The sequence below is a fragment of the Sorex araneus genome, chromosome 5 (genome assembly GCF_027595985.1).
Source record: "Sorex araneus isolate mSorAra2 chromosome 5, mSorAra2.pri, whole genome shotgun sequence".
Classification (NCBI taxonomy): domain Eukaryota; kingdom Metazoa; phylum Chordata; class Mammalia; order Eulipotyphla; family Soricidae; genus Sorex; species Sorex araneus.
Window position 1 is genome coordinate 80,096,316 of NC_073306.1, and position 12,112 is coordinate 80,108,427.

Consider the following 12,112-nt stretch of genomic DNA (forward strand, 5'->3'; position numbering starts at 1 on the left):
CTAAAAATGTAAAGAACAGTATCAAACAAAATTCTAGTGAATGACTTAGCCAACTTTTAGTCAAATACATTTCTTTGCTACAAAGATGACAGATTTAAAAATTCATGAAGTAAGCAATGAAAAATTTATGAATCTGTTATTTTGAATGCACAGAAAATCACTGTCATGGTCATCCCATTGCTCATCGATTTGCTAGAGTAGGCACAGAAAATATTTTGAAATTAACATTCTAGAACTAAAACTCCAAATTATCTCAAGCAGGATTGTTTTAAAAAAGGACAAAAGTAAAAATATGATATTTTTTATCTTAAATGGAAAAATTATTTAATGTTCATATATGTCAGTCATTAATCAGTCACTGTCACTGTCATCCCATTGCTCATCAATTTGTTTGAGCGGGCACCAGCAACGTCTCTCACTGAGAGACTTATTGTTACTATTTTTGGCATATCCAATACACACGGGTAGCTTGCCAGGCTCTGCCACGCAGGCTCGATACTCTCGGTAGCTTGCTGGGCTCTCCAGGAGGGGCGGAGGAACTCAGGTCGGCTGCGTGAAAGGCGAAAGCCCAACCGCTGTGCTATCGCTCTGGCCCAGTCATTAATATAAAAGTATAAATTTACATAAGGAAATAAAATTTGAAGGGAAGAGACAGAGAAATAAAAATAATATATATTTGATATGTCGAAAAAGAGTCAAAAAAGGCAAAAGAAAAAATAACTGGAAAAAAAAGAGTAAATAGTCATGTTAACTCAAAACAGTACTGATAGTGTACAGTGGTTAGGGCAATTCCCTTCCGTGCAGCCACCCCAAGTTCAATCCCATAAGGTTCCCCCAAGCACTGCCAGGAGTAAGTCCTGAGCATTGCTGGATGTGCCCTCTTTCAAAACAAAACAGTACTTATTACACATATCAACAATTAAAATAAGTACAATTTTATCTTTTTGACTCAACACTAGTCTGTGCCTTACTTATATAACAAGAAACAAAGAGTAAAAAAATCACACACTAGGAAATACATCATGTAAATATCAGTTAAAAAGAAAGCTGCTAGAGCTGGAGATGAAAGATCCAGAAGTAAGTCTTTAAAACAAACAAACAAACAAAATAACTCTTAGAGGCTGGAGAGATAGCACAAGGTTTAAGGCCATGTCTTGAACATGGATGACCAGGTTCAATCCGTGGCACCACACAGTCTCCCAGAAATCAATGAGTGCAGCCCTGAAGGCCATTCCCTCCTACCTAGAACCTACCTACCGAGAAGCTCCCAGGTATCACTAGGGTTAACCCAGGTAATCCCAGAGACTGAAGAGCTGTCACAGCAGCATAGCCTTGAGCCTTAGCAATGAATTGCTGGTCTAGTCATCCTGGAGGTGATGAGGGGCCTAATGCTTGTGAGGCACCTTTTTTGCCCTTATTATTATTATTATTATTATTATTATTATTATTTAAATCTTAAATCAAAGACAGATACTGAAGTATAAAAAAAGACTAAGAGGATCAATATCCACTTAAAGAAGAACAGATGTGAAATTTAGAAACATTAACAGGGATATGAGAGGGATATGAAAAGGATATGGGGGAGATGGGATTGGGGAGGGTGGGAGGGACACTGGGTTTACGGGTGGTGGAGAATGGGCACTGGTGAAGGGATGGGTTCCCAAACTTTGAATGAGGGAAGTATAAGCACAAAAGTGTATAAATCTGTAACTGTACCCTCACGGTGATTCTCTAATTAAAAATAAATAAATTAAAAAAAATGTATAAATCTGTAACTGTAAAAAAAATAAAAAATAAATAAATAAAACTTCAAAAAAAAAAAAGAAAAGGATATGAAAGTTGCAATTATTAGTTATTATCATCTATTACAAGTCTATACATTTTAGGTTAATAAAAATAAACATACACACTTTCATGGCTTGACCATACTTGACTGAATGTACAATGGTGGCTGATAATGAGATATTAAATTTTAATGAGTATAAAAATTGTGAAGCTATAAACTTTAAATTTGACAGCCCCTATAAAACATTAGGATCCAGTTTAAGGCAATGCTAATGGAAGAACTAAGAATTCAAGTTACCCAAACAGTTACCCAAAAGGGTGTTTTGGAAGAAATTTCTTGTCTTATCTGAATTCAGCATAGCAACATAAATTGTCTCAAGATTCTGTTTCTTGTTTTAATCTATTACAGTATAGGAATATGGCTCTGGACAAGTCACAACTTATCTGGGCATAATTTCATTTGCATAATAAGATAACTGGGCTTTACACAGGTAGAGGGATGGGTGTTACAACTGTATAACTGAAACCTAATCATGAACAGCTTTGTGAGGGTCTATCTCACAGTGATTTAATAAAAAAATTTTTTTAAAGTAATTGGGCTACACTATCTTTAACTTCTCTGTGATATCTAAGGATATATGAATTTTTAGAAAAGCAATCATAAAACAAAACATTAACTTCTATTTCTCCAATTTTATATTTGCCTGGTGAGTTATTCCCTCACTTCAAGGTATTTGGGAAATAAAATTCCATGGCATGTCCAGGAGTATTCCAAAGAAAGAATGGACTCTACCTAAAGAGAAAAAGAAATTATTTGCCTAACTTGTTTGATTGAGCTACAACAAAAAAATCATTTTCAGCCAGTGATGTGACTCAGTGCATATGCTTTGCATGTTGGAGGCCGTGAATTAAATCCCCAGCACAGTGTGGGAAGAGGAGGGGAAATAATTTTATTTAAAATGATTAAATGATCTAAATTAAATTAAAAAATTAAACACTACAAAATAAGTACTCAGATAACTAAGCATTTTATATGGAGGGAAAAAAATCGCATTTATGGCAGAAAACTGGGGTAAAAATCACTACAAATTGCTGTATTACCTTACTCTACTCTTTAAGTGATTAATTTTCTTTACAAATTTCCCATTCCAGAAAGATATTCACCTTACTGTCATATATGCATTCTTTCACTCATGTTTTTGCTTTTACTGCCTATCTTATCTAGAATGTCTATTATTCAATAAGTAATTATTGAAATGTTCTCATACTGCCCATTATTTTTATTTGCAGGGTTCCTGTTCAAGCTAACTTGAAAATTCCTAATGATGTGTATGTCTTCTCTCAGTCACCTACTTTGCTTCAACAGAAAACATTCTCAATAAATATTTTTAAAAATTACAAATAAATCAATTTTAAGTGAAGTCTAAAAGTTCTTGGAGGGGCTGCACAAGGGTAGGGCGTTTGCCTTGCATGAGGCTAACTTGGATTCGAATCCCAGCATCCCTTATGAGGACCGCCAGGAGTAATTCCTGAGTGTAGACCCAGGAGTAACCCCTGTGCATTGCCAGGTGTGACCCAAAAAACGAGCAAAAAAAAAAGTTCTTGGAAATTAATTAATTTCACATTTACATTCTGAATCATTTAACATAAATATATCCAACTTTATAATACAGAAATTTTAAATGCTTAAAAATTTAATAACATTTCATAAATATGAACTATGAATAAGTAGTGCTTTGAGATATTATAGTTATCTTTACCAATTTACTTTCATTTCTCTTGTTTTAATTCTTCCTTCCATTGGATACCTAGAATAAAAACACAAGGCAAAAATTTATTATTATTTAAATTAAATTAAAGCTCTGAAAATTTCTTAAAATGTTTAGTTTTAGTACCTGATAGTTATCCGGTTTGGATCTTTGTTCAAAGTATTCAGCATTTTCTTTTCACTTATTCTTAATTTTACATCTAAAAATTCCTTACAACTGGATATCATTGTGACCTAAAAACATTCAGTATTTATTCATTTCATTATGTTCATTATTCATTTTTATCCTTTTAATTCTTTCAAAATTTATCATAATATATTTTTAAAATATCCTTAGTTGATGAAGTACGGGTGTAAGAGTAAGAGATATGTGAACTTTGCCATTTTTATCACTATTAAGCAGTGTAAGATGTTTATCTTCAATCTTAGATTTTTTTTCAGAAATTTTTTTTTCATTTTTGCTTTTTGGGTCATACCTGGTGATGTTCAGGGGTTATTCCTGCACTCAGGAATTACTCCTGGCACTGCTCGGGGGACCATATGGGATGCTGGGAATCGAACCCGGATTGGATACATGCAAGGCAAACGCCCTATCTGCTGTACTATTGCTCCAGCCCCTTTTTGTTTTATTTTTAATCTTTATTGAGGTATTATAATTAAAATACTATTAATGGTACTTCATGCATATATAATTTTAACACCATACTCACCACAAGAATATTCACTTCCCTCCACCAACGTCCCTAAGATCCCTCCCATTCCACCATACCCACAATTATGTTCCTCATCTTTTCCTCTAAATTTCTTTCTCTGTATTCATTTATTTTTATGCTGCTTTAGGATGTTATAGTTTAATCATTTAATATGAGTTAAAATTTTGCTTTATAATTTTACTTAAAAGATTCATTCACGATCCACTAAAAAGCTTTATAAATAATTGTTATATGTTAGACATTATGCCTAACACTGGGACTATACTAATGATTATAAAGGCTGCTGCTGATATTTTAATAGTTTTGTTCCCATTTTCTTTACCCGCAGTTCTTTTGTCTGGATTGTCACCAATACTATTATATTTCCAGTGCTATTCTTATTCACATAAAAATATTAAGGGAAAAATTTATACGTGGCGGAAGAATCCTGGCCGGCGGGCACCACACACCGGAGAATGCTCCAGACCCCAAACCGAGCCAATAACACTGGGGTGCCCCAGATGGAGCAGGTGCAGTCTCCCTACCTTTTCCAGATAGAATCCCAGCGACACTGAGCTTCTACTAACATGATTCCGGTATGTGGGGGCCAGGACTATTTCTCCCAACTGCACAGCCACTTCTGCAGCCTCGAGACCTTTCCTGATATACAAAGAAATGCTCAGGGACGGCTCCTCCGCCCCTGAACGGCCATGATCCCAGAGGCACATAAACCAATCCTGGAATGCAGCGACTGCTGGCAGAAATTCTCCTGGACTCTGAACTAAGCTATGGCCCCATGCAACCCCAGGAGGGGAAGGGTTTTTGTCCCTTGGCCTTTTCCCCTTTGTGGCAGCATGGCGACCACCACCTTTCAGAGCCAATTGGACAGAGAGGTAAGAGCTTGAAGTGTGGGGCACTCGGGAAATCTTGCGATGGGGGCGGGGCAGAACCGGCCAGATGAGACCCTGAGCGGCTGCCCACGAATGGCTCCTCTGCTCCTAACAGTCATGACCCCAGAGGCACACAAACCAATCTAGGAATGCAGAAGCTGCTGGAAGAAATACCTCTGTACCTAATTACTAAAATACCAGAATTCCAAAACTGTGGGGCTGCTGTCTCAGCCGTGCGACATCATATGCTCTTCATTATCAGCAATAGAAAACAAATTATCTAATGATGCCTTTTCAGCAGGTCTGATTGTTGGGGGAAAATTCCAAATAATAATAGCTGGTTTTCTGTCAAAAATTGAGTGTAACCAAAGTAAAGAAAGAGTAAAGTGAAAATCATCTGCCACACAGGCAGGTTTGGGGGTGGGATGGGGGGTATATTTGGGTTTTTGGTGGTGGAAGATGTGCACTGGTGAACGGATGGGCGTTTGATCATTGTATGACTGAGACATAATCCTGAAAGCTTTGTAACTGCTCTCATGGTGATTCAATACAAAAATTAAAAATTTAAAAATAAAAAAAATTATATGTGGCACACAAGTCGGTCATTGTTCCTACACATGGCAGACTTTCCATGACACATGGTCTTTGAATCTTTTACAGCATTATTATCCTTTACAGTCACTGCAACTTACAGTTCAACTTACATTCAACTTACAGTCAATGTAAGTTGAAAGGCAGTTATCATCCCTGTTTGGGGTATGTATTTTTTCTTAGCTCTGAAATGTAACTATAAATAAAAATTGGGGGAGGGAAATTTTGGGGTCATACCCAGTGATGCTGAGGGGTTCCCCCTGGATCTGCACTCAGGAATTACTCCTGGCAGTGTTCGGGGGACCATATGGGATGCTGGGGATCAAACCCGATACTGCCACATACAAGGCAAAAAAATATTTTCTAAGGAGAAATATTCCACATCACATAATTAAATATATATATAAGGGGCATATGAGATAAAAGGTATTTAAGATAAAGGTATTATTTATGTGCTTTTCCCCCCTATTTATCCATTCTTAAATTATATGAGATACATTACCAAACTGTTTCTTCAATTTTATTTTAAACTAATTCATAATGTATTAGTTTTCTAGTGAAAATTAACTTACCAGATCAGATAAAGTTTCATTTCCACTGATTGTACAAAATCTCTTTACAGTTTCAAATGTAATGTAATACCAAGCCATCAATCTTCCTGCCTCTGTGGAAAAATATGGAAAAATAAAAATTTACTCCATCAATGAAAATACTTGCTTTTCCATCGGTTTAAAATATTTCCCTATCATCTAAATATACCTTTATATGTGTATTTATATACATATAAATATTAGATATGTATATTTTACATATATGTATCAATGTCATATCACTCTCATCCCGTTGTTCGTTGACTTACTCAAGCAGGCACCAGTAACGTCTCTATTCCTCCCAGCCCTGAGATTTTAGCAGCCACTTCTTATTTGTCTTCCCCAGCAATTGGAGGCTCTTTCAGGGTCAGGGGAATAAGACCTATCATTACTGTTTTGGGCATATCTTGTATATATCATATAGTACATATTTGCAGACATATTATTCTTTATTTCTCTGGAAAACAGTTATTACAGAGATATAAAGGAAAATGGTATGAGTAAATAGTTTTCATTGCACAGACATGAATCTCTTTTTCACCTTTTTCCTATGAGAAAGTTATATTATTAAAACATATTGTAGAATATCAAATTGTAGTAGGAGGAAAAACTAAAGATAAAACTCCAGATCAAATTTTGTAGCAAAACTTTTTGTAGCAAATACTAAGTGTTTTTTTAAGCAAACTTTACCCTTATCTAAGCTATAATTTCAAGTTTCTCTACATAGCAACAGTAACTGTCCCCATTTGAGTGTTTCCCATAAATCCAGCTTTCTTTCTATATCAAAAGGCAAGAACTCTCTAATCCTGTGGATTTTCCCAAAGGTCCTAAGCTTATTTCAGGGTTTGACTGCTGACAGTTTGGTTCTATAGGTGATTTTCTCTCTTTTTATTTTATTTTTTTGATTTTTTGGTCACACCCAGCGATGCACAGGGGTTACTCCTGGCTCATGCACTCAGGAATTACTCCTGGCAGTGCTCGAGGGACCATATGGGATGCTGGGAATCGAACCTGGGTCGGCCGTGTGCCAGGCAAACACCCTATCTGCTGTGCTATCGCTCCAGTCCCAGCTGATTCTCTTTGACAGCCGCTAATAGGACTGAATCAGAGAAGCAAATTCAGGAGATACATATGAAGTGATTTATTGCAATGAAGAGACTACAATAGTTTTCTTAAAATGATTTTAATTTTGTAACTATATTTCATGCTGATTCAATAAAATAAAAATTATTTTAATAAGGTAGTCTCTTAAAAGACATATATATATAATAATGAAGTCAATGTTTCTCTTCCCAATAAATTTCTAGTCATGAGTACTAAAAACTACAAAGATTTCTTCCTTTCTTATTATAATCTAAATAGGAGGGGGGGAAAAGACAGACAGCAATAGAGACAGGAGTTAAGGAATCATGCAGAAAAGCACTCTTTTATTAAAAATTGCTCAATAAGTGAAAACAATAATACAGAAGGCTCAACTAATAACAAACAACTCAGTAAACACTCAATGACTTAAAAAACCATAGTGAAATATAACAATTTCCAAACATTTTCTTTTTTTTTAAATTTTAAAATCTTATTGAATCACTGCAAGATAGTTACAAGCTTGCATGTTTGGGTTACAATTACACAATGATCAAACACCCATCCCTCCACCAGTGCACATTCCCCATCACTAATATCCCTGGTATACCCCCCTTTTCCACCCTCCCCCTGCCTCCATAGCAGACAATACTCCCCATAATCTCTCTCTACTTTTGGGCATTATGGCTTGCAACACAGACTCTGAGAGGTCATCACACACATTTTCTTTTACCGAACTACTTTTTGATAATTCCACTACCATTTTGTTGTAACAGGAATATACAAAACAAATTATTTTGTTCTTGCCAAGGGGGCAGGGTTGGGTATGGAGGGGTTGTGAAACTGGAGACAATGGTGGAAAGAAGGTCACACTGGTGGTGGAACTGGTGCTGGAACACAGTGTTTAAATAAAGTTAAATAAAAAGAATTGGTAAAAGGAGACCTGGAGAGATAACTCAACGGCTTACAGGCTGGGGTTCAATAGCCAGCACTGCATATGGTCCCCTGAACACTCCAAGAGTGGACAACAAGCCGGAATAGGCCTTTGAGTTCTATCAAGTGTGACCTAAACACAAATAAACAACAACAACAAAAGAACTAGGGAAAGGGGGTCTTTAAATGTTGTAACAGGTTTGGAGCAACCCCCAAATTTGAACACTTCAATCCTCTATTAAATCACCAGAATAAAGTAAGACAAATTCTGTGCCTGTAAAAAAAAAAATTTAAGTAGGACTCATCGATAAATTTATCATACTTATAATGATACCCTGGTGAGCACTAAGATAACAATTTTACCCTCATTTAAATTTTAGAACAACTTTTAAATTTAATCTTAAGTAAACAATTGTTAAATTTAGTAACAATGATGAAAAACATTACCAGTTGGTTTGAAATTAACATCTTCATCCATCTTTATCAAGTCAAGAGATGATAAATCATTCAAGTTCTTCAAACATAATTCTGTCCAATCATTAAAATAAAATAAAAAATCATTTCTATTTTAGTAAAAAAGAGGAATCATCACAAAATGTAATTTATTGTCAAATATGTTCAAGTTATATATTTGTGTAATTGAGAAGAACAGAACCTATTTAAATGGTAAGAAAAAACTCATTTATTTGTAAACTAATAATGCTAAAAAATTCTAATAATAATAATGTACAAATTGCTAAAATAACAAAAAATAACACAAAGTGATAAAATAACATAACTTTAAAATTAAATATATCTAAATTAATTAAAAAACACAGTAATTACTAACTCAATCCTTAAAATGCATAGTGTATATTAATATCATATCATATACAAATTAGGAAATAAAGAATAGAGAGGCAGAGTGACTTACTTCATATCTAAGTAACTTTACTATCTGTGTTCCAATACGGCTGTGAGTTTTGTTCTGTTTTCTTTTTGCCTTTTTAAACTTTTATCAGGTAAATGTGTACATGTTTACACACATATATAAATAGGCACACATACAAATTGTAGAGTGCTTCTATAAAGATTGTTCCCAAAACACATCTTTTCCCTTCCTCAGAGTTTGCCACTCTCTTGAGTCAACATTTTTTTTTCCTTTTTGGGTCACACCCAGTAATGCTTAGGGGTTACTCCTGGCTCATGCACTCAGGAATTACTCCTGGCGGTGCTCAGGGAACCATATGGGATCCTGGGAATCGAAACCGGGTCGGCCGTGTAGAAGGCAAACGCCCGACCCGCTGTGCTATTGCTCCAGCCCTTGAGTCAACTCTTTAGAACTTATTTCAGCTAATATTTTTGGCATATACTTCCATATCTCTCAATACGCTATCGCTACGTGGGAGGATCCTCTAAATAGGAAAATGAGTTCACTTCAGCGATTGTAGCAGTCAACTGCTTTCAGTGTTACCTCTGTTTTATGCTGTAAAGCATAAGAAACTGAAGAGAATTCAGAACAAAAAGTGGGAATATTACAGCCCATTTAATCCTACAGAGCCATTCACAGCAGTTAGAAAGCATGGTTTGGGGGGGAAGTATTTTAGTTTGAGTATCACTGCATAGAAAGCTGATAGTTTTAATGTCTGTTTAAGTAGGACATTTTAATTCACTGCAACTTTTCTTAACCACCCACTATTCAGCTGACATTTAGTAAGCTAATGATTCAAGAAAGATTTCTTATAGAATGAGCACTATTCTCTTTAAGCTTTATATTTATAGTAATGAGCAAGACAAGATTCTTTTCTAAAGAAATTATATTATAATGAAAGCAATCAATAAATAATACAGTCTATGGAATTGAAAAATACTGGGTAAGAAAATAATGCTGACAAAGGAACAATGGAGTAGATATTTTAAAGTATTAGTGTATTTCTATAAAGCTATATAATTTCTGATATAAAGAAAGGGTAGTTAACCTGATTTCTAACATAAAGTACCACTGTTTCCAAGAACAAGGAAAATAATAATGAAATCATTCTAACTTCCTCTCTGTAAAGTAGGTTTAAATAAGATAGTCTAGATAGTCCTCTCAGAGAAACTGATATCTGAACAATGATCTGAATGAAATAAAAATGCAGGTAATATATTCAAGCTTTACAATAAGAAACAGAAGACTGCAAGAACCTGATGTATGAATAAGCTGGTATATTTGAAGAACCACGCAACAGCCCATTTGGAGACAGTGTAAAAAAGCGCGGTGTGGGGGGAGGGGATGACATGATGAAGTCAGAAAAAGAGAAGGGGAGAGACAGTTTGGGTCAGGTTGGAGAAAAAAGAAAAAAAAACAGAAGGGAAGACCTAAACAGATCTTTGTGGGCACTGGTAAAAGCCTGGTTTTATTCAAAGAGTAAGGGAGATATTGAAAAATAATGAGCAAGAAAGTATAATCAAATTTTGGACCCATCCTAAGAGCCTTAAGGCAGATCTCCAAGGATACCAAAACCTTTTATTTAGCTTTATAATAAATCTTTAAAAGTAAGACTTAGCTACTCTCTAATGACTAAAGATAATTGTGATTATGCTAATGTAATGAAATATAAATCAGTACAATGTCAGAATACAGCAAGTTATCTCATGAACTTTGTGATTTTTTTTATCATAATGATGAAAACATAAGATTTTTAAACTCTTTTACAAAATTAGTCAGTAAATGTTACTATCTTATACATATTTATGCCACTATCTAAAAGTAGAGTGTTTTTAATTGGTATGATTTGATAGTTTATTTTGGAGTTTGTGAATACTAAAAATTATTACATATAAATTAACACTTGCAGCACTTTTTTTCCTGGAAAAAAGTCTCTGAACAATGCAGAGAAAGCAATTTATAATCCTAATAAAAGCTTAACAATCTTTTGTTAAATTAAAAGGTAGGTAGTGAAATATTGGGTGATTAAAAAATAAAGTTGGGATTAGATGAGACTATATCTTTAGCGAAAATTTTAGCAGAAAGCCCATATTATTAGCAGAAGCCCATAACCAAATAAGGCAAGCACTTTTAATTAAAGTTAAACTAAAAAATAAAAATAAATAGATGGGTATATATAATTTTTTACTATGTCATTTAAAATTAAAGAAAAACAGATTAATATCTTATACAAGTAAAGATATTCTGATAGGATTAAAAAATAGATTAATTCAGGAAAAATATACCTTTAACTGCATGTGAAAAATTTTCCTGCAAGTTAGATTACTTTGTCTTCTTATAAACTGACTTATCATTAGCTTGCAGTATTATAGCATTTAAGGAGTATAGTTTAACACTTTTATTTGTGTATAGACTTTTATTTGTGTATAGGATTCACCACATTCACACCAAAGTTCCAGTTTGATCCCATCAACAAAAAGACCTCTATGATCATTCCCCAATTCCGTCTTTCCCACTGGCAATCATTATAGTTATCACTAAGTCGAGGAGTAAATTTACTTCTTTTAGGCCAGCTGTTTTTTAAATTATTTACATCCAACATACGAATGAAATTATTAGTTGTCTTTCACTTTCTTTCTAAGCAAAGTTACTTTAAAAATTATTTCTTAGAGTATTTTTACTTTCACAACTGATTCTTTTTCATTAAAATGTACAGGATACAATTTTTTAGAAAGAAATGCATCTAACCTTGTAATTTTGCTTCAATTCCATCTTTGTTCAATCCAGATGAAAAGCCTGTTAAGAACATTTGTAAAAAATGAAATAAGATGAACTTAATCATTATAAACTCCATTTACATCCCAACTAACAAC

At 34.3% G+C, this 12,112-nt stretch overlaps 1 protein-coding gene across 1 annotated transcript in view; it reads right to left on the reverse strand.

Moving 5' to 3' along the window:
• The window catches only part of HFM1 (helicase for meiosis 1), a 111,847-nt gene that overhangs the window by 59,370 nt on the left and 40,365 nt on the right, over positions 1-12,112 (reverse strand). Inside the window, exons 18-22 of the mRNA XM_004619925.2 lie at positions 11,988-12,035; positions 8,777-8,857; positions 6,299-6,390; positions 3,681-3,787; positions 3,546-3,593 (exon numbers count right to left, since the gene is read on the reverse strand). Coding sequence (XP_004619982.2) covers positions 3,546-3,593; positions 3,681-3,787; positions 6,299-6,390; positions 8,777-8,857; positions 11,988-12,035 — 376 coding nt within the window. The remainder of the gene's footprint in view (positions 1-3,545; positions 3,594-3,680; positions 3,788-6,298; positions 6,391-8,776; positions 8,858-11,987; positions 12,036-12,112) is intronic.